Source organism: Schistocerca americana, chromosome 3 (genome assembly GCF_021461395.2).
Source record: "Schistocerca americana isolate TAMUIC-IGC-003095 chromosome 3, iqSchAmer2.1, whole genome shotgun sequence".
Classification (NCBI taxonomy): Eukaryota; Metazoa; Arthropoda; class Insecta; order Orthoptera; family Acrididae; genus Schistocerca; species Schistocerca americana.
In genome coordinates, this window is record NC_060121.1 from 147,402,688 (window position 1) to 147,423,651 (window position 20,964).

General features: G+C 38.2%; 1 protein-coding gene across 1 annotated transcript in view; it reads left to right on the forward strand.

The window, feature by feature from the left end:
• Positions 1 to 20,964, forward strand: part of LOC124607131 (phospholipase A1-like) — a 123,121-nt gene that overhangs the window by 66,508 nt on the left and 35,649 nt on the right. Inside the window, exon 5 of the mRNA XM_047139337.1 lies at positions 17,843 to 18,040. Within this exon, the coding sequence (XP_046995293.1) occupies positions 17,843 to 18,040 (198 nt within the window). The remainder of the gene's footprint in view (positions 1 to 17,842; positions 18,041 to 20,964) is intronic.

Sequence of the window (20,964 nt, forward strand, 5' to 3'; positions counted from 1 at the left end):
TTTCAGGGAGGTCAGTGTACAATGCATTATCTCAAAATAAAAACTTTTGAATTTAACCAAATTTCCAGCATTTATGGTAATAATTGTTACTACATATAGAGCATGATGTGGTAATGCTTTTATGATCAATTTAGAGATGCCACTGAACAGTCTCAGTTTATTACAGATGAAGTTAGAGCTTTGTGATGATTTTATCACTGAAGCATGGAAATCTTCAGTACATATGAAAAAAAAATTCAGTCGTATACCCACAATATCCTGTCCAACAAGTTTAGCAGTATACAAATACTGTTTTTGTAAAGTACAACATTATGGCACTAAGGAGTAGTCTACTATGTAATTTTGACCTTTGAGAAATGTTTATTCACCCTACTGGTTCACAATCATTTCACTGTATCACAAACTTGGTTGTCACAACAACAATATTCAGATCATATTGTAATGTGCTGTGTTTGTCCATCACGGTGTAACAGTTAAAATGTTAGCTGATGGCATGTGGGTCACAGATTTGATTCCCTCTCCCTGCATTTATTTATTGTTTAACATTTTACTTTTTTGCAACGTCCTGGGAGTTCATTATTTATGCGATGTATGTAGTGCTAAGGATATTCTATGTGTGTTCAAATTGGAGCAATATCTGCTGGGGTGACAGTTCAGCTCCCTCTGTCTTTTGTCGTGTGCTTGGTAATCATCCTTACATTGTGAAGTGTTAATTCATGTTGATGACACTGAACTTGCAACAGTAAATCATTGTGAGTCTCACATGACAATGTAACTGCTATGACAGTATTTTAAGAGTTATTACATTTCTATGTGCATGAAGTCAAATGTCATAATTTTCATGGCAGTAATACAATCTGAAAAGGAGCGAGTTGTTTTTCATTTGTTGTTGTCTTCAGTGAAAAGACAGGTTTCATGTGACTTTCCACACAAGTCTGCCCTGTGTAGTCTCCTCATTTCTCCTTCAATAAGGCAGTCTACATCCATTAAAGCCTGCTCCTCTACACATAGCTTGGTCCTCCACTATAACTTTTACCCAAGACTCTTACTTCTAGTACCAAACCAGGAAGTGAGTTGGGTCCCTTGCCATTCAAGTTGTATATTAATGACCTTGTGGACAATATTAACAGAAACATCAGACTTATTGAAGATGATGCAATTATCTATAATAAAGTGCTGTCGAAAAGAAGCTGCATAAATATTCAGTCAGGTCTTGATAAAATTTCAAGGTGGTGCAAAATGACTGGCAACTTGCTTTAAATGCTCAGAAATATAAAACTGTGCACTTCACAAAATGAAAAAAAAAATAAAAAATGCAGTATCCTATGTCTATAATATCAATGAGCTACACTAGGACTCAGCCAACTGATACAAATATCTTGCTGTAATATTTTGTAGTGATATGAAATGGAATGATTAAATAGGCTTAGTCATAGGTAAGGCAGGTGGTAGGCTTCAGTTTATGCAAGTCAGTCTACAAAGGAGATGGTTTACATAGCACTTGGGCAACACATTTTTGGATATTTCTCAAGTGTGTGGGACCCATACCAAATAAGACTAACAGGGGATATTGAATGTATACAGTGAAGGACAGCACGAATGGTCATACATTTGTTTGATCCATGGGAGAGTGTCACAGCGATGCTGAAGAAACTGAAGTGGTGGACACTTGATGATTGAAGTAAACTATCCTGAGAAAGCCTACTTATAGAGTTTCAAGAACAGCTTTAATCAATGAATGGGAATATATTACAACCTCCTATGTATTGCTCACATAGGGATTGTGAGGACAAGATTAGATTAATTATAGCATGCACAGGAACATTTAAACAACCATTCTTCCTGCACTCCATGTATGAATGGAACATGAAGAAAATCTGATAAGTGCTATAATGGGAAATACCCTCTGCCTTGCATTTCACACAATAGCTAGATGTAGAATGTGGTTTTTCTTTCTTCAACCTGTTTTCTATAATAAGTCATAAAGTCATTATTGCCTATGCGTTCCTACAGTCTTCATAACCAAAATTGATATTCCCTCAGGTCATCTACTACCAATATTTTCATTACTCTGTAGATAATTTGCAGTAAAATTTTGCAGTTATGACTTATTGTATTGATTAAAATTATGAAAAGGATAGTTGTTACTCACCATATATTGGAGATGCTGAATCACAAGTAGGCACAACAAAAATACAGTCACAAAATAGACATCTATTTTTGACAAAGGCCTTGTTGGCTGAAAGTTTATTTTGTGACAGTCTTTTTGTTGTGGCTAGCTGCAATTCAGCATCTCTGTAGCAAATATCCTTTTCATAATGTTGTTACATTCCATCCTGGATTTTTTACTGTACTGATAGCTTGGGTAAACTCACATCTTTCACTGTGTGCCTTCTTTTGTGCTAGTACAATTTCAGTCTCCTTGAAGTCTTAGGCTGCTTGGTCTGTCTAACATATTCTGATTACCAAGTTTAAAGTTTAGTTGTAATTGGTTCAGCCAAGGATTTCAATAATAATTTGGGAATGTTGTCTGCTTCATGTAGTAGATGACTTATGGGAAACAGACACTGTTCAGATGTACACTAGTATGTTGATTTCTAGGGAAAAAGCTTTTATTTATACAAAACCAAAAGTGAACATCTTGTATTTGATTTACGTGATCATTTATGAAAACTTATATCATCCAAATGGTAACCATTCTCTGGGACACTGGGGCCACCTGATATATGTTTTTTCTCTGCCAGAAGTCACACATAACTCAGTCCAACAGGTGTTGATCAGTCAGAACCACAGAACCACTGAATGTTCTACAGTATTAAATTAGTTCATTTACCAGTTTTTGGCTTACATGGCCATCAACAGACTTTTAACTATCATGCTCAAAGAGGGTACAATGCTAGTGAACAACACTGAAAAAGATGTTACACACCTAGAGTGAGGTACAAACACAGATTAAACTATACTGGTAATGTAATTGAAAATGTTAAATTTAAACAATAGATGATTATAAAGCAAACATATGTTCATATTATAAAATAGCAGATTACTTAGGTCATGCCTTTGCTTTTTAAAATACACTGGATCGTTGTGTTCCTCAGACAGTGGGAAAACCAGTGGTTACAGAGTTTCAGTGTTTCAGCTGCACTCTGTGATACCTGGCTGAGATATGGGATGTAAATCACCTCTTGCAAGATTTGGAAGGAACAGGGGATATATTTTCAGGTTCTGTTTCCTATGGAAGAAGTGGTCAATCAGGACTGGGTTATAGCCATTGGTTAAAGTAGAAAATTTTGTTCTATCTAACTCACCTTTGAAATCTTTTTTGAATTGCAACTTGTTTACAAGTCAATTTTAAATCACATAACTTCTTGCTGGTCACATTCAAGATATGACTTGCTGGTAGTCTAGAGAAGGGGGCCTGCATTTGTATGGTGAGTTGTAGACTTGTAAGCAGTTTGATAGTGCAGAGGAGATTGAAATCTAGCCCACCTCTGTAAGCACTGTCCCATTTTATCTGGCAATTGAGCAAGTAATTTGGACAGCAGCCATTATACTTATGAAATGTTATGGCTGGTGGCTGTGCTCTATTTTTGACTTCTCCACAGCATTATTTTTCAGAAAAATAATTCAGCTGTCTGTTTCCCATGGTATCATGACCTATCTTGATTTAGATGGTGTTAGACATTTGCCCAGTGTGGCATGCTCTTCAAATCTCTCAGCCATTAAAAACAGTTGATCTCAGGTTGCTGATAGACTGGAAAATCATCACTCACTAACAACTATGATTGGTGAAGTCTGGGACAGAGTTTAAATGGCATGATATGACACACCCATATCTGACAACTGGGGTTTATTCAACTTGATGGCTTACTAGATTAGAGTCATTATTGTTGCCAGATGTCCCAGCCCTGTGTGATAAATTTTGTACATTGTATTCTCCCAAAACACATGCAAATTTAGATATTATGTTTTTTCCCACTATACTGAACTGCCTTAGCACCTGCTGCTTTGCTCACATGGACTGTATGCTCTGCACAGATTTTTTTTGTTTTTTGTTTTTCTTTAACTGAATTTTTATGTCATTCACAAATTGCAGCACCTTCTAAACTTTTCATGCTAATTAAGGCCATAGAAGCATGATCTTTTCTGAATGTACTTCTGACCAAAGAGTGCTTCTGCAAGGTTTTTGTTTGTAATGGTTTTTATGTTATTTGTTGATACCTTTATAGAAACTTTTATCCTCTAACACATATTTCTTTATATCTAACTGAAAAGGGAAATACAAATTTTCATATGTTTAGCTTCAAATTTATTTTAATATAACAAAATATTTACAGCCTCTATTTCAGTCCCTTGGGGTAACAAATGCATATTGCTTTTATTTCTTACAGAGTAGCCAAATTTTCATAGATATAGCTTTAAAAATACTGTCTTACTGAAATACTTTCATAAATCTTTTCATTCTCTGTTTCACACCCTTAAGAGAGAAATTTTGAATAGTCTCTTCTTAAATGATGCTTTCAGTAAAATCAACACCCTCTCCAAATTTCAAGCCTCTATCCCTAGTGATTTGGGCTGAGCAATGATGAATCAGTGAATCTGTTTGGCCCCATTTCATCCTCAGAGGGGTTGAATTTCTGAAAACAATGAAACATATATTTTTTTCATTTACATCCAAGAAACCAAATACCAAGTTTCAAAGGTTTAACTTTAAAAATAATTTCACACTGAAACAATGGAAAATTCTGGATGGAATAATGACAGTATTATGGCTTCAGCTGCCAGAGACTGTGTGTGTGTGTGTGTGTGTGTGTGTGTGTGTGTGTGTGTGTGTGTGTGTGTGTGTGTGTCTGTTTTCTTTTTTTTACAAAGGCCATGTTGGCAGAAAGCTTATTGTGTGACAGTCCTTTTGATGTGCCTATCTGCGACTTAGCATCTCCGTTATATGGCGTATAGCAACTATTCTTTTCATAATAATATTATGAAAATTATAGACTGTTACTCATCATATGGTGAAAATTTTGAGTTGTAGACAGTTACAACAAAAAGAATGTTAAATAAGTAAGATTTTGGCTGAAAAAGCCTTCTTCTGAAGTAGAAAAAACACACACACATTTCCAAGCAAATGTAGCTCTCACATACATGACCACTGTCTCTGGCTGCCAGGGTATAAGTTGTTGTTAATATAGTTTCCAGCTGTGGTTTCTATCTGTTAATGTATAACTTGACTCATTACACACCTCTATGTGGGTTTCTCCATGGTGGAGTTCATAAAACACAATATGTGAGTGCCCCAGAAGCCACAGCTTCACAGCACATAATATGATGTGGTGTGTGGAGGTCACACCTGTTGACAACAGTGCAACTTTCAGTATAGGCCCTCTGTTCAGCAGTTTCCAAATAGTTAATGATAGCACACTCTCCCACAGTCATTGACATTGCTATTGCTGTTGGCTACAGCACATGGGACTTATGTTTCATCAGATTTCACCAATCAGAACATATAAATTTTATACATAGTAGGCCTGTTCATGGAATGTACAGCAATATAATATGTAGTACTGTCCTGCATCTATTAATTGGTTAATAAAAAGTATGAATTTTGTTGTCATTTGCACATCAGAAACCAATGGCCTTGTCACAGTGGTAACTTCAGTTCCTATCAGGTCATAGAAGATCAGCACTGTTTGGCTTGGCTAGCACTTCAATGGAGCTACTTAACTTAGAATTGGCATCTCCAGTAACGAAAACTGACAATGGCCAGGAAAGCAGTGTGTTGACCACATGCCTCATCAGTTCCGCATGCAGTATTGCCCATCAGCGGAGAATGACATGCAGTCGGTTGGTAACATAGGGCCTTCTGAGACCTGTTCAGACAGAGATATATAGCAGAAATTATAGATTTGCAAAAGCACAGTAATATTTGTCAAGCCCATCCTGCGCAACAACAACACCCACTCTCCCACCCACCTCCCACTGCCCTGACCACCACTTCCCTTTCAGACCATGTAATGTCACTTCCTTTATGACATCCAGGTTCTCATCACTCTGCCATTACACATTTATTGAACAGAGTTACCAGAAAGTTGGAACCATGCCTCTTCAGTTATAAACACTATTTTTGGATCCGTACAATTTTGAGAAAACAATCACAGAAATTCATTTTCTTGATAGATTCTGCTTCCTTCAGCTGTTGCACTTTTATATGGTCTAAAATGAATGAGTGTAGTTGTTTTACTTTGATTGGTTATTTAATGACCTAGAAAGTAGTTTTTCAGTCGAATTTTTGAAACATGTCATAAAATTCACAAATTTTTCTTCATTACAACAAATATGCTCCACTCTCCTTTTATCATAAACTGAGCCTATTCTATATCACTTTTCCAATAATTTTTAAATGCAAGGCTTTGTAGGGACTGTTGAGTCATGGAATTTGTGTGTAAATATGTGAACACATTTTCTGTATGCGTTTTTCTTCACGTAAGACACTGCCAAATTCATTCTGTATGAGAATACTTCATTTTCTACCACTGAAGAGCTGCATTTAAAACCTCAAATTATCAAATTGAACCACCTCAAAACAAACAAAATATCTTAGTTTTACAGTACAAGTGTCACAGAAAAGACAAAGATGAAAACCCAACACTGGCAAGAAACAGTCCTGTAGGAGAAACACCGGCAACCAAGCATTAAACCAGAGGTTGAAAATGCCACTACAGTTGTAAGGTTCTTTTAAGACACCCATCTTTTAAGGACACCCATCTTCAGGTGTCATAACTTAGTGCTGTGGCTCCGAGTGCCGCGGTAGCACTCGCTGGTAGCACACTGTGTCTTTTATTCATCCACTGCAGCACTTGGAGTCACAGCACCAAGTTATGACACCCAAAGATGGGTTTATAGGATCCCAAAACCAGTCATCTCCTAAATAAAAGAACCTTACAACTGTAGCAGTATTTTCAACCTCTGTTACTGGCAAGAAAATTGTACTGTCGATATTTAAAACAGTTGTGATCCTTCATAAAATGTACACACTGCACTCATGTTCATCTGTGCAGCACATGAATTAATCAATCTCATAGTTTTAGCACTTGTCAGGAGCTCAAGAGATCCTTGACGATTGCTGCTCCAGCACACGATGTGGATATGGCATACACTAGAATACAACATACTCTGTGGTCAGTGTTGGCATAATTTAAAAGTCTAAAAGCCTGAATTACTTCTATGTTACAGCCATAGCGGGTGTGGTCTTCTGGTGTACAATATATATTTATACTAATGCCATATGCTGGAGCAGCAGTTATCCTGAAGTTCATGATAAGTGCTACTAATATTGTATTTTCATGCAGGTGCTGCATTGAAGAACATGCTTATCAGGATATTTCATAATTTATAAGTTTTTAAATTTTTTCAGATCATTTTATGTTTGTTCACATGATCCTTACTGTAGTTTTAATGGGATAGATCCACCTGAAGACAGAGTGAGTTTTCGCTCAGTAATGGAGTGTGTGAAGATTTGAAACTTTCTGGCAGATTAAAATTCTGTCCCAAACCAGGACTCGAAACTGGGACCTTTACCTTTCTTGGGCATGTGCTCTACCAACTGAGCTATCCACATCACAGCCAGCACAAACCATGACGGCCGAAAGGTGAATCTTCCATGTTTGAGTTCCAATGCAGCACACAGTTTTAATCTGTTTTCAGGGCTCTCAGTAGTCCAGGTGGATGCAATCATTGAAGTCCCACGATATTTTGGTGAATAACCTTTCCACCATCATCAGGTGGGTCTGATGGAATGGTCAGTCTGCTCACTGTCAGTGTTATTTATGTCTGTTAGTCGGGCTTTGATTCCCTGCCTGATGGTCCAATTGCGGCCGCCGACATTCTGATTACGAATGCCGATGCTTCAATTGCGGGCACCGACCCAGGTCCACGCCATCCCTGGCATCACGCCTGGTGATGCAAGATGCAGAATCCCATGCAGTGTCCCCAGCAGCCATCATGGAAGGATCTTGTGTCTGCTTGAGGCATGACTCCTTCATTAGCCTAAGTAAGAGCTTCCATGCCTTGCTGAATTGAAAACCCTTGTCTCGGTTCGTGAGATTGTCTGTTACACAAATTTCAATGGTCTCCTTGAAGATGCTGTCCCATTAGAAGCTGGTAGGGGCCAGAATCTTAGTCTCTTCATATTTCGTGTTGTGTCCAGTTTCCAAGCAGTGTTGTGCCACGAACAATTTGTTGGGCTGACCTAGGTGCATGTGTCATTGGTGTTCTTTGCAGCAGTCTTCAACTGTTCAGATTGTTTGACTGATGTAGGATTTGCTGCAACCACATGGAATATTATATACGCCCACTTTCTTGAGGCCAAATCTGTCTTTCACTGTCCCCAGTAAGGCATGTATCATGGACGGTGGTCAAAAGAGTGTCTCAATTTTGCGTTGTTTTAGCAGTCTCCCAATTTTTGACCTCATGTTGCCTGCATATGGTAGAAAGGCAAGGCTTGGTTCCTCATCTTTACACTGTTCTTCACCTGGGTTTCTATTGTGTTTCTGTAGTCTGAGGGCTGTCGCATCTGTCGATTGCTGTACCCGTTTCTGCAGAACGCATTTTCTAGGTGTTTAAGTTCTTTGTGTAGATTTGTTTGTCTGATATAGAGTATGCCCTGTGAACCAGTGTGTTGAGCATCGCATAGAGTTGTGCAGGATGGTGGCAACTTGAGGCTTATAAATATGAGTCCATATTTGGAGACTTGTTGTGCACACTATGACCCAGTGTGCCATTTGATCTCCACTCTACAAGTACATCAAGAAAGAGTAATTTCCCTTCCTTCTCAATTTCTATGGTGAACCGTATGTTGTCATAGATGGACATCTGTAGATGATCAGGTCTATGGGGCCAGATGACAAACATGTCATCCATGTATCGGGAAAAATACACAGTTTTCCATTTGGCTGCTTGTAGTGCCTCCTCTTCGAAACTCTCCAGAAATTAGTTGGCTACCACTGGTGAGAGAGGGCTCCCCATAGCCACACCTTTGGCTGCTCATATACTACAACAGTGAGCAGACCAACCATTCCATCAGAACCACATGATGATGGTGGAAAGGTCTTCTTCTTCTTCTGTCATGCAGGAGGTTTTCCGTCAGCCCATTGCAGCTACACCTGGTCCTTCCATCATTTTGCCGGTCTTCCAATGCATCATTTACCTTACGGAGCACATCGTCAAAAATGTAGTGGTAATCTTGATTTGTCCATTCGTAACAGATGGGATATCCATTTCTGTAGGTATTTGTCAACCTTACGGTTTATATCAATAATATTTAATTCCTTCTGGATGTCCATATTTCTTTTGTAGTCTAGCTTGGTGTAGCCTGCTATGTACCTGAGGAATTTCATTTCATTGGCTTGTAATCTTATTTTGAGGGAAACATTCCACACGGGAAAAATATATCAAAAAACAAAGATGATGTAACTTACCAAACAAAAGCATTGGTATGTTGATAGGAGACAATAAAAAACACACACACAAATTTCAAGCTTTCGCAACCCAAGGTTGCTTCATCAGGAAAGAGGGAAGGGGAGGGAAAGATGAAAGGATGTGGGTTTTAAGGGAGAGGGTGAGGAGTCATTCCAATCCCGGGAGTGGAAAGACTTACCTTAGGGGGAAAAAAGGACAGGTATACACTCGCACACACACACACACACACACACACACACACACACACACACATACACACACATATCCATCCGCACATACACATTTCTGCCTGTGTCTATATATTGATCACCCGGATCAAAAAGTCAGTATAAATTTGAAAACTTAATAAACCACGGAATAATGTAGATAGAGAGGTAAAAATTGACACACATGCTTGGAATGACATGGGGTTTTATTAGAACAAAAAAAAACAAAGTTCACAATATGTTCAACAGATGGGGCTGGACAGCAAAACATCAGTGGCTGCACATAACAATTGTGTATAAAAGGAGCTGTGATGAGAGAGAGAATCAGATGCGCCAGCAGTTGCAGCGTGTTGACGTTACCTGAAAAGGCGATTTTATTTTATTTTTTTTTTTTTTTTTTTATTTAACATCAAGTTCCATAGGACCAAATTGAGGAGCAAATCTCCAAGGTCATGGAACGTGTCAGTACATAAACTTACAACATAAAAGTAATAACAGATGAAAATAAATGTTCATGAACCTGCAAGAAAATCAGTCCATAAGTTTAAGCAAACGCTATCAGCTATACAATGAGAATCAGCTTAATTTTTCAAGGAACTCCTCGACAGAATAGAAGGAGTGACCCATGAGGAAACTCTTCAGTTTCAATTTGAAAGCACGTGGATTACTGCTAAGATTTTTGAATTCGAGTGGCAGCTTATTGAAAATGGATGCACCAGTATACTGCACACCTTTTTGCACGAGAGTTAAGGAAGTCCGATCCAAATGGAGGTTTGATTTCTGCCGAGTATTAACCAAGTGAAAGCTGCTTATTGTTGGAAATAAACTAATATTGGTAACAAGAAATGACAATAAGGAATATACATATTGAGAGGCCAATGTCAAAATACCCAGACTTGTGAACAGAGGTCGACAAGAGGTTCGTGAACTCACACCACTTATTGCCCGAACCGCCCATTTCTGAGCCAAAAATATCCTTCTAGAATGGGAAGAGTTACCCCAAAACATAATACCATATGACAAAAGTGAATGAAAATAAGCAAAGTAGACTAATTTATGTGTCGAAGTATCACTCACTTTCGATACCGTTCGAATAGTGAAAATGCCAGTATTAAGTATTTGAACAAGATCCTAAACGTGGGCTTTCCACGACAGCTAACTATCTATCTGAACACCTAGGAATTTGAACTGTTCAGTTTCACTAATCATATGCCCGTTCTGTGAGATTAAAATGTCAGGTTTTGTTGAATTGTGTGTTAGAAACTGTAAAAAATGAGTCTTACTGTGATTTAACGTTAGTTTATTTTCTACAAGCCATGAACTGAGGTCATGTACTGCACTACTTGAAACCGAGTCAATGTTGCACACAACATCCTTTACTAGCAAGCTAGTGTCATCAGCAAACAGAAATATTTTAGAGTTACCCATAATACTAGAGGGCAGATCATTTATATAAATAAGGAACAGGAGCGGCCCCAACACTGATCCCTGGGGCACCCCCCACTTGACAGTACCCCACTCAGATCCCACATCACATCCGTTATCCACATTGTGAATAATGACCTTTTGCTGCCTGTTGCTAAAGTAAGAGGTGAACCAATAGTGAGATACTTCCCTTATTCCGTAATGGTCCAACTTCTGGAGCAATATTGTGAGATCAACACAGTCAAATGCCTTTGTTAAATCAAAAAATACGCCAATCGTTCGAAACTTTTTGTTTAGCCCATCCAGTACCTCACAGAGAAAAGAGAATATAGCATTTTCAGTTGTCCAACGACTTCTAAAGCCGAACTGTACATTTGATAGCAAATCGTGTGATATAAAATGATCAATTAACCTTGCATACACAGCCTTTTCGATAACTTTTTCAAACACTGATGGCATAGAAATAGTTCTAAAATTATCTACATTATCCCTTTCTCCCTTTTTATAAAGTGGCTTTACTACTTAGTACTTTAATCGCTCAGGAAACTGACCATTCCTAAAGGAAAAATTACAAATATGGCTAAATACAGGGCTAACATGTGCAGCACAGTACTTTAATATTCTACTAGACACTCCATCATAACCATGAGAGTCCTTAGTCTTCAGTGATTTAAATATTGATTCAATTTCTCTCTTGTCTGTATCACAGAGGAGTATTTCAGACATCAATCTTGGAAAGGCATTTGCTAAGAAATTTATATTATTTCCTGTAGAAACTAAATTTTTATTTAATTCACCAGCAATGCTCAGAAAATGGTTGTTAAATACTGTACATATATCTGTTTTATCAGTAACAGAAATATTATTACTGCGAACTGACTTTATATCATCAACCTTGTGCTGCTGACCAGACACTTCTTTCACAACTGACCATATGGCTTTAATTTTATCCTGTGAATTAGCTATTCTATTTGCATACCACATACTTTTTGCCTTGCTAATAACATTTTTAAGCACCTTACAATACTGTTTGTAATGGGTTACTGCAGCTTGATTGTGACTACTTCTAACATTTTGATACAATTCCCGCTTTGTTCTACATGATATCCTTATCCCACTAGTCAGCCAACCAGGCTGTCATTACTGCTAGTGCCCCATTTAGAATGTTCTAATGGAAAGCAACTCTCAAAGAGCATGAGAAAGGTGTTATGGAAACCATTGTATTTATCATCTATATTATCGGCACTATAAACATCTTGCCACTCTTGTTCCTTGACAAGTTTTGAAAAACTCTCTATTGCTGTTTGATTAACTTTCCTACGCAGTTTGTAATTAAATATGACATTGGTTTGAGTACAAAAGCCTTTTAGTGTTAAAATTTGTGCATCATGGTCTGAAAGGCCATTCACCCTTTTACTAACAGAATGCCCATCTAGTAATGAAGAATGAATAAAAATATTGTCTGTGACTGTGCTGGTGATCCCCTGCACCCTAGTTGGAAAAAACACAGTTTACATCAGATCATATGAATTTAGGAGATCTACCAACATCCTTTTTCTTACGCAATCATGTACAAAATTAATATTGAAGTCACCACATATAACTACTTTCTGGTACTTCCTACAAAGTGAATCAAGAACCCTCTCTAGCTTAAGCAAAAATGCTCTGAAGTTGGAGTTAGGGGACCTATAAACAACAGCAATTAGAAGTTTAGTTTCACTAAATTCAACTAATGCTGCACAACTTTCAAATATCTGTTGAGTGCAGTGTCATGATATGTCTATGGACTCAAATGAAATACTGTTTTTTACGTACAGAGCCACTCCCCCACCCCACAAGGAACTCCTCGAGAAACAGCCAGCTAATCTGTAGCCTGGGGAAGCCTCTGAATTATCAAATTATTTAAGTGGTGCTCTGATATACCAATAATTTCAGAGTTAACATCTATTAGCAGTTCACTAACTTTATCAGTAATACCTCTTATATTTTGATGAAATATGCTAATTCCTTCTCTACTTGGAAGCATTACATCCTCTGGAGGTGAGCCCTTAGTTAGAGGCACTTCCTTTAAGCAGGTATACCTATCAGCTGACTTCAGTCTAAAAAAGGTGCAGCTCTAACACCAACTACTACAGGAATTTTTCCACGAGTGATACCACTACCACCACCACCACCCACTACACTGTCACCTATAAGCTTAGCCAGCCTCCACTTCCCATACCTATTGAGGTGCAGGCCATGCCTAGTGAAACCCCATCTACTGATAGACCCAACTGGCACCACTGAGATGTGATCCATGCCCTCCGCCATCAGTGCCCTCCCCAGCCCCACATTAACGCACCTAACAGCCGCATTAAGGTGAGGCCGATCATGATGCTGAAATTTTAGTGAAGCTGTATTATCAGAATGGGGAATGTGCTAGTTTAGCATTACAATCCTATTGCCATAGGAAGGGGATTCGAATGGGTAAAGGTCCATTGACAAATGCAGCTGTGGCAAGAATGATTTCAAAGTTCGAAGTCATGGGTTGTTTAGACGATAGACCCCATAGTGGCCAACCGAGCACAAGGCGTAATGTTACTGAGACAGTTCCAGAAGAAATGGAGACTGTAGCGGGTTCGTCACGCACGGGAAACTCAGCGCTCATGCAGTCGCGTACAAAATCCATCAGCATCATGAACTGTTAGCTGGCGATTTAGTGAAGTGGAGGGCATTTGTGGTGTGGGCATTTCAAAATATGGTGGAAGATGACAATTGGTTGAGTAACGTGTTGTGGACTGACAAAGCTCATTTCACGCTCTGAGGGTCTGTCAATGCCCACAACTGCAGAATTTGGGCTACCGAAAATCCTAGAACTGTTGTGGAAACTCCATTGCACGACGAGAAAGTCACGGTATGGGTTGGATTTACCACATCTACCGTTATCAGGCCTTTTTTCTTGGAAGAAATGCGTGATTTTAGTTTTGTAAATGCTACCATGATGGGTGAGAGGTACGCCGATATGTTACAGAATCGCGTCATCCCCAGCCTGGCTGATAAACACCTGCTGGAATTTACGATGTTTATGCAGGATGGCGCTCCACCCCACATTGCTAGACATGTGAAAGATCTCTTGGGCGTGTCGTTTGGTGATGATCATGTGCTCAGCCACCACTTTCGTCATGCTTTGTCTCTCAGGTCCCCAAACCTCAGTCCATGCGATTATTGGCTTTGGGGCTACCTGAAGTCGCAAGTGTATCATGATCGACCGACATCTCTAGGGATGCTGAAAGACAACATCCAATGCCAATGCCTCACCATAACTCCGGACATGCTTTACAGTGCTGTTCACAACATTATTCCTTGACTACATCTATTGTTGAGGAATGATGGTGGACATATTGAGCATTTCCTGTAAAGAACATCATCTTTGCTTTGTCTTACGTTGTTATGCTAATTATTGCTATTCTGATTAGATGAAGTGCCATTTGTTGGACATTTTTTGAATTTTTGTATTTTTTTGGTTCTAATCAAACCCCATGTCATTCCAAGCATGTGTGTCAATTTGTACCTCTCTATCTACATTATTCCATGATTTATTTAGTTTTCAAATTTATACTGACTTTTTGATCACCAGGTATATATAGGCAACAGGATTATAGAGAAAGTAGATACATTCAAATTTCTAGGAACCATTCTGCCATACAAGGGAGACCTAGGTCAAAAAGACAAAACAGAAATTTAACTACTTAAATGGCACTATCAGAAGAGCCCTCCAACATAATTTAAGAACAGAAACATATCTAAAATTTTATAAAGTTGTGTCAGTACCAAAATTACTATATGGAAGTGAATCTTGCATAATATCAGAAACATTATTCACCGAAATATTGTGGGAGTTCAATGGTTGCATCTGGCAGGACACCCGAGAGCCCTGGAAACAACACATATGCCGGGAAAGCCTCTGATCACATATCAGTTTTAATCTGTTTGGAAGTTTTGAATCAGCACACACTCTGTTGCAGAGTGGAAATTCATTCTGGGAAGAATCCTGTAGGCTCTGTTTAAGTCAATTGTCTGTAATATCTTTTCTTCCAGGAGTGCTAGCCCTGCAAGACATGTGAAAGAAATTCGGTGAAGAGGTACTGTGGGAGGTATAGGTGTAAGGGCAGGTCATAGGTCACACCTCGTATGACTCACTTGGTAGAGCACTTGACCACTAATGACAAAGGTCCTTGGTTTGTGTTCCTGTCCAGCTCATAGTTTTAATCTGCCGTAATGTTTCAGCATCTGAAGACAGTTTAATTTACCTAAAATCAGTACCTAATAACAAAATTTTGCAGTCTATATTGTTTCTAATAAATTTAATTTGCATCTATTGTTTACTTCCCAGCATTGCGATGCTTACAAACTGTAGCCTATGTTGGGCTAATGTTCAACGTTTGAAATTAGTATGATGAGTGCTTTTTGCTTTAAAAATAATTAATCATACAGATTTTCATCAGTGACATTAATAATATTTCACAATTAGGCAGAATTGTTTTATAGTCAGAGCTCATTTGTCAGAGCCAATTTTTCAGTTACTGAACCATACGCCTGCATGTTCCACATTCGAGGGAGATACAGAACTTTCTTCTTCAGTGCTTGGTTGCATTATATTACAGTATTTGAAAGCATTTTTTTCATCACAATATTTCATTTGTTATATACATCGTGTATATGTACCATTTTAACCTTATTAGTTTTTCATTTTAGTAGCCTACTTTGAAAGCTTTCTGTTGGTCTGACAAATTGTACCATTTAGGATTAAAGTTGTTGTTGTTGTTCTGGTCTTCAGTCGAGGGACTGGACTGATGCAGCTCTCCATGCTACTCTATCCAGTGCAGGCCTCTTCATCTCTGAATAACTATTGCAACCTACATCCTCCTGAGTCTGCTTAGAGTATTCATCTCTTGGTCTCCCTCTACGATTTTTACCCTCCATGCTTCCCTCCAATACTAAATTGGTAATCCCTTTAATGCCTCAGAATGTGTCCTACCAATCGATCCCTTGATCTCTTCTCCTAGTCAAGTTGTGCCACAAATTACTCTTCTCCCTAATTCTATTCAGTGCCTCCTCATTAGTCATGTGACCCATCTAATCTTCAGCATTCTTCCATAGCACCACATATCAAAAGCTTCTATTCTCTTCTTGTCTAAACTATCTATCATCCATGTTTCACTTCCATACATGGCTACACTCCATACAAATACTTCCAGAAAAGACTTCCTAACACTTAAATCAATACTTGATGCTAACAGATTTCTCTTCTTTATTAATGCTCGCCTTTCCACAGCCAGTCTACATTTTATATCCTCCATACTTTGATATTCATCATTTATTTTGTTTCTCAAATAGCAAAACTCATCTACTACTTTAAGTGTCTCATTTTCTAATCTAATTCCCTCAGCATCTCCTGATTTAATTTGACTACATTCCATGACCCTCATTTTGCTTCTGTTGATGTTCATCTTATATCCTTCTTTCAAGGCACTGTCCATTCTGTTCAGCTGCTCTTCCAGGTCCTTTGCTATCTCTGACAGAATTACAATGTCATTGGAAACCTCAAAGTTTTTATTACTTCTCCAGGGATTTTAATTCCTACTCTAAATTTTTCTTTTGTTTCCTTTGCTGCTTGCTCAATACACAGATTGAACAACATCGGGGATAGTCTACAAACCTGTCTCAATCCCTTCTCACCAACTGCTTCTCTTTTGTGCCTCTCAACTTTTATAACAGTGATCTGTTTTCTGTACAAATTGTAAATAGCCTTTCGTTTCCTGTATTTTACCCCTGCCACCTTCAGAATTTGAAACAGAGTATTCCAGTCAACATTGTCAAAAGCTTTCTCTGTGTCTAAAAATGCTAAAAACATAGGTTTGCCTTTCCTTAATCTATCTTCTAAAATAAGTTGTAGGGTCAGTATTGTCTACAAAATCCAATCAGATCTTCCCCGAGGTTGGCTTCTACCAGTTTTTCCATTCGTCTGTAAAGAATTAATGTCAATATTTTGCAACCGTGACTTATTAAACTGATAGTTTGGTAATTTTCACACCTGTCAACACCTGCTTTCTTTGGGATTGGAATTATTATATTCTTCTTGAAGTCTGAGGGTATTTTGCCTGTATGATATATCTTGCTCACCATATGGAGGAGTTTTATCATGGCTGGCTCTGCTAAGGCTATCAGTAGTTCTAATGGAATGTTATTTACACCCGGGCCTTCAACTTATGTCTTTGAGTGCTCTTTCGTTTGTTATTGTACTCTTTTTCAGTTTTTATAATTATGGACTTATAAACATCTATTTAATCTAAAATGTTTTACAATTTATTTCCATATCAGTGGCTTATAAAATATGAATTCTACTTTTCCACCTTACACACAGAGGAATTCACCAGAGAAGGCATACCTGTATAAGCTGCTCACATAGCCCTTTAATAATATTTATAACAATATTAGTAGTTTATAAAATATGAATTAATATTTGCTTTGTCTTATGCTGTGATATACGCTGGAAGTGTCGTAACAGAATCAGCTGCTCACATAGCACTGTAACAATATGGATAACGACATATGCACGTATTCTTTCTTCTTGCAGCAAACGTTAAATTCACACTGCTCAGCTGTATGTTAAGGTTTTTAAAAAGTAGAACTTAGAGTTAAATCACAGGCTAACACTTCAGAATACTAACATGTAACCAAATTGAAATCTTCATCAGGACTAGACCCAGCAGGGCCTGGATATGATGATGACCTCAATCCAGGCAATAACAGTATGCTGGACAAAGGCGATGCAGAGTTTGTCCAGATCATCCATACAAACACTGCTGTTCTAGGATACAAATTTGTCCTGGGAGATGCAGACTTCTTTCCAAATGGAGGTTCTAAGCAAGCAGGATGTGGTGGTGACTGGCTTGGTGAGTTTTTTGGGCACAACATTTTACTTTCAACTTATATTATTGGTTGTGTTTCCTAAAACATTGAGAATGGAAGAAAGAAAGTGGGGAGGAACAGAGAAAAGGAGAGAACTCATCTCTCTTCTTTCCTATGTTCCCCTCCTTTTTGCCATCCTGGAATCTGTCATTATCAAAATTTGCAATTATTATGTTTGCTAGATTCAGTTGCCACTGACTATCACCATTCCACAATATTCAGAGGCAAAAAGAATGTGTAATATTTCTGTGAGTGGTGTATGAGACTGATTAGATAGATAGGACTGTAATATATAACAGACAAACAGATTTTATCACATCATACACTTTGAAAAAAAAATAGGTTTTAATGTGCTAGAAACATAAAACCCTCTATCAGACAGAATTGTGATTGTCCTATTGATAAATGTTACCCTTGGATTTGTATCTACAGTTGACTGGTTTATCAGGGTTCCATACACTGAAGCAGAAAGAAAGGTTAGTACATTGTTTATAGCCCGCCCAACTAGCCGCGTGGTCTAATTCGCTGCTTCCTGAGTGGGAAGGTGTGTCTGTCCTTGGCACAAATCCACCCAGTGGATTAGTGTCGAGGTCCAGTGTGCCAACCAGCCTGTGGATGGTTTTTAAGGCAGTTTTCCACCTACCTCGGCAAATACGGACTGGTTTCCCTTATTCTGCCTCAGTTACACTGTGTCTATGATAGCTGTGCAAACAACATTTCCATGTATGCGTGAACCATAATTGCTCTACCATGCAAACATTTGGGGTTACACTCATCTAGTATGAGATGTTCCTGGAGAGTCCACTGGGGGCTAAACCGCACAATAACGCTGGGTTTTGTGTGGGGCGGCAGTGGGGTGGATGGACTGCTGTGGCCTGTTGTGGGGTTGTAGAAAACAAAACTTCACAGCTGCACATTGTTCACTCAAACATCCCATCAGGACAAAGTCTCTCCTTCATTTCTAGGTTCCTGGTTTAATACATACACACATTGTGTATCAGTTAGTAGCAGAAGTTATGAAAGCAGACTGCGTACATTAAATTCAGGTGAGATAATTTAAATGGTAAAACAAATGGTATGGGACACCTTAGTTTTGCCACTGTGCAAGCTGTGATAAGAAATAGGTCTCCTCAGTTGTAAAAAAATGTTGCTAACTGATCCACCATTAACTAAAGTCTCGTTAGTGAAACGCTAATTCATTTATTATTGACGAATTTGTACTAATAATTTATGAATTAGTAGAACATACACATGATTTCTATTTGTATGTATGGTTTTGCACTGAATTCTTGAAAAAAAAGTATATTTCTATGTTTGATTGAGTCTTTCTACATTATGAATTTGTATACAAGAAATTCAAATCATCTGAGATACAAGTCAGAAATTCAAGCTACTTGTGAGATTGTTTGGGCAGGGCTCAGTATCAAGGATGGGTACATATTTATAGTTGAAACCTTCTACTGGCTACAAGACTCATATCAGATTTAACCGTGAACTTTATAGAAAACCCCAGTACATTAGTGTGAAGGTTTCTCTATCATACTGTCATCAGTCAAGGAGATTTTAGTTATCCAGCAATCAGTTGTATGACTGCAGTTTTATGAGTGGTCAACCTGGCAAGATATCTTGCAAAATAATACTAAACTCTTTCTCTGAAAACTGCAGGGAACACATTGTTTAGAAGCATACATTTGATGGATATGTATTAGATCTGATTATAACAACTGAGGTCATCCACACTGAAATTGATGTCAGTGACCATGAGGCAGTTGAAGCAATAATCTTCACAAATCAAATACAAAGGGCAACTAAATAATTAGAAATGATAACGTGTAGAATAAGTATCACAGTGGAATGTCATGGTAGAATTTAAGTTATTTAAGAGTAAAGGTAGAAACTCTCCAAACAGTTGAGGCATTGAGTCTTCAAGAGGCAGTTCCATGACTTGAATGGGGTGATGGGTTTTGTCAGGTGTGTATATGTGAGGAGAAAGAGGAGGGAAGGACAGAGGTTGAGGAAGGCTGGTTGATGACTGGGATGGTGGGCAGGTGAGTGGGGTGGGGGGTAACAAGTGTCTGGTACAGTAAAACAACAGGGAAAGTTGGCATGTGCAACATATAGGAATGGGTACCAGTACTGGTGAATTTGAATAGTGTACAGTGGCAGTGACATGATTGGCATGGAAGGCTGGATTGGGAGAGAATCCTGGTGTATAAAAATATAATTAATTTGGTGAGAGATAAAGGTATGATGATAGTATAGTACTCAGTAGCACCTTTCAACTGGTAAGGTTTTTTTTTTCTTTTATACAAACATCATGCAGGACACGACAGTAGGTATTGTTTTAAACCTTCTGTAGCAGTAATTTGAAATGATTAGTCTTGAAAGTTCTCTTCCTATTAATGATAACTACCTCTTCTCTCTTGTAGCATGAAAATGCTGATGATGAGTGGCAATTGTCTTCCTGAGGATTATTCCTGTGCATCCAAAGATTTGCTGCAATGGTTCATGGTGTGCATAGAGGGGAATGGGTGTACTTGAAGCTTGTAGAAATAAAATACTTTTCTTCCACTAGTAATCCACTTTTTAATTGTTAGACACATAGAGAGCAAACATATGTCCACACATCATAGCAGACAAGAACAGAAAAGTTATATTACAAAAATTAAAACAAGAAAGATGTTGTAAAAATCTGAAGGTATGTCATTTTTAATTCTTCCACCGCCCTCTCAGTTTACATTAATACAGCATAACAAGAATTATTGTACCTTTGGCGCATTCAATTGGTGCCTGCATGAATGAATATATCTCATTTGTCTATGCAGATAAACCTTGTAACTACCTACACACATGGTGTTGGCGCAGGGTAAGTAAAACTACTGTCCTGGGTCAGGTTAGAGGTGGGAGT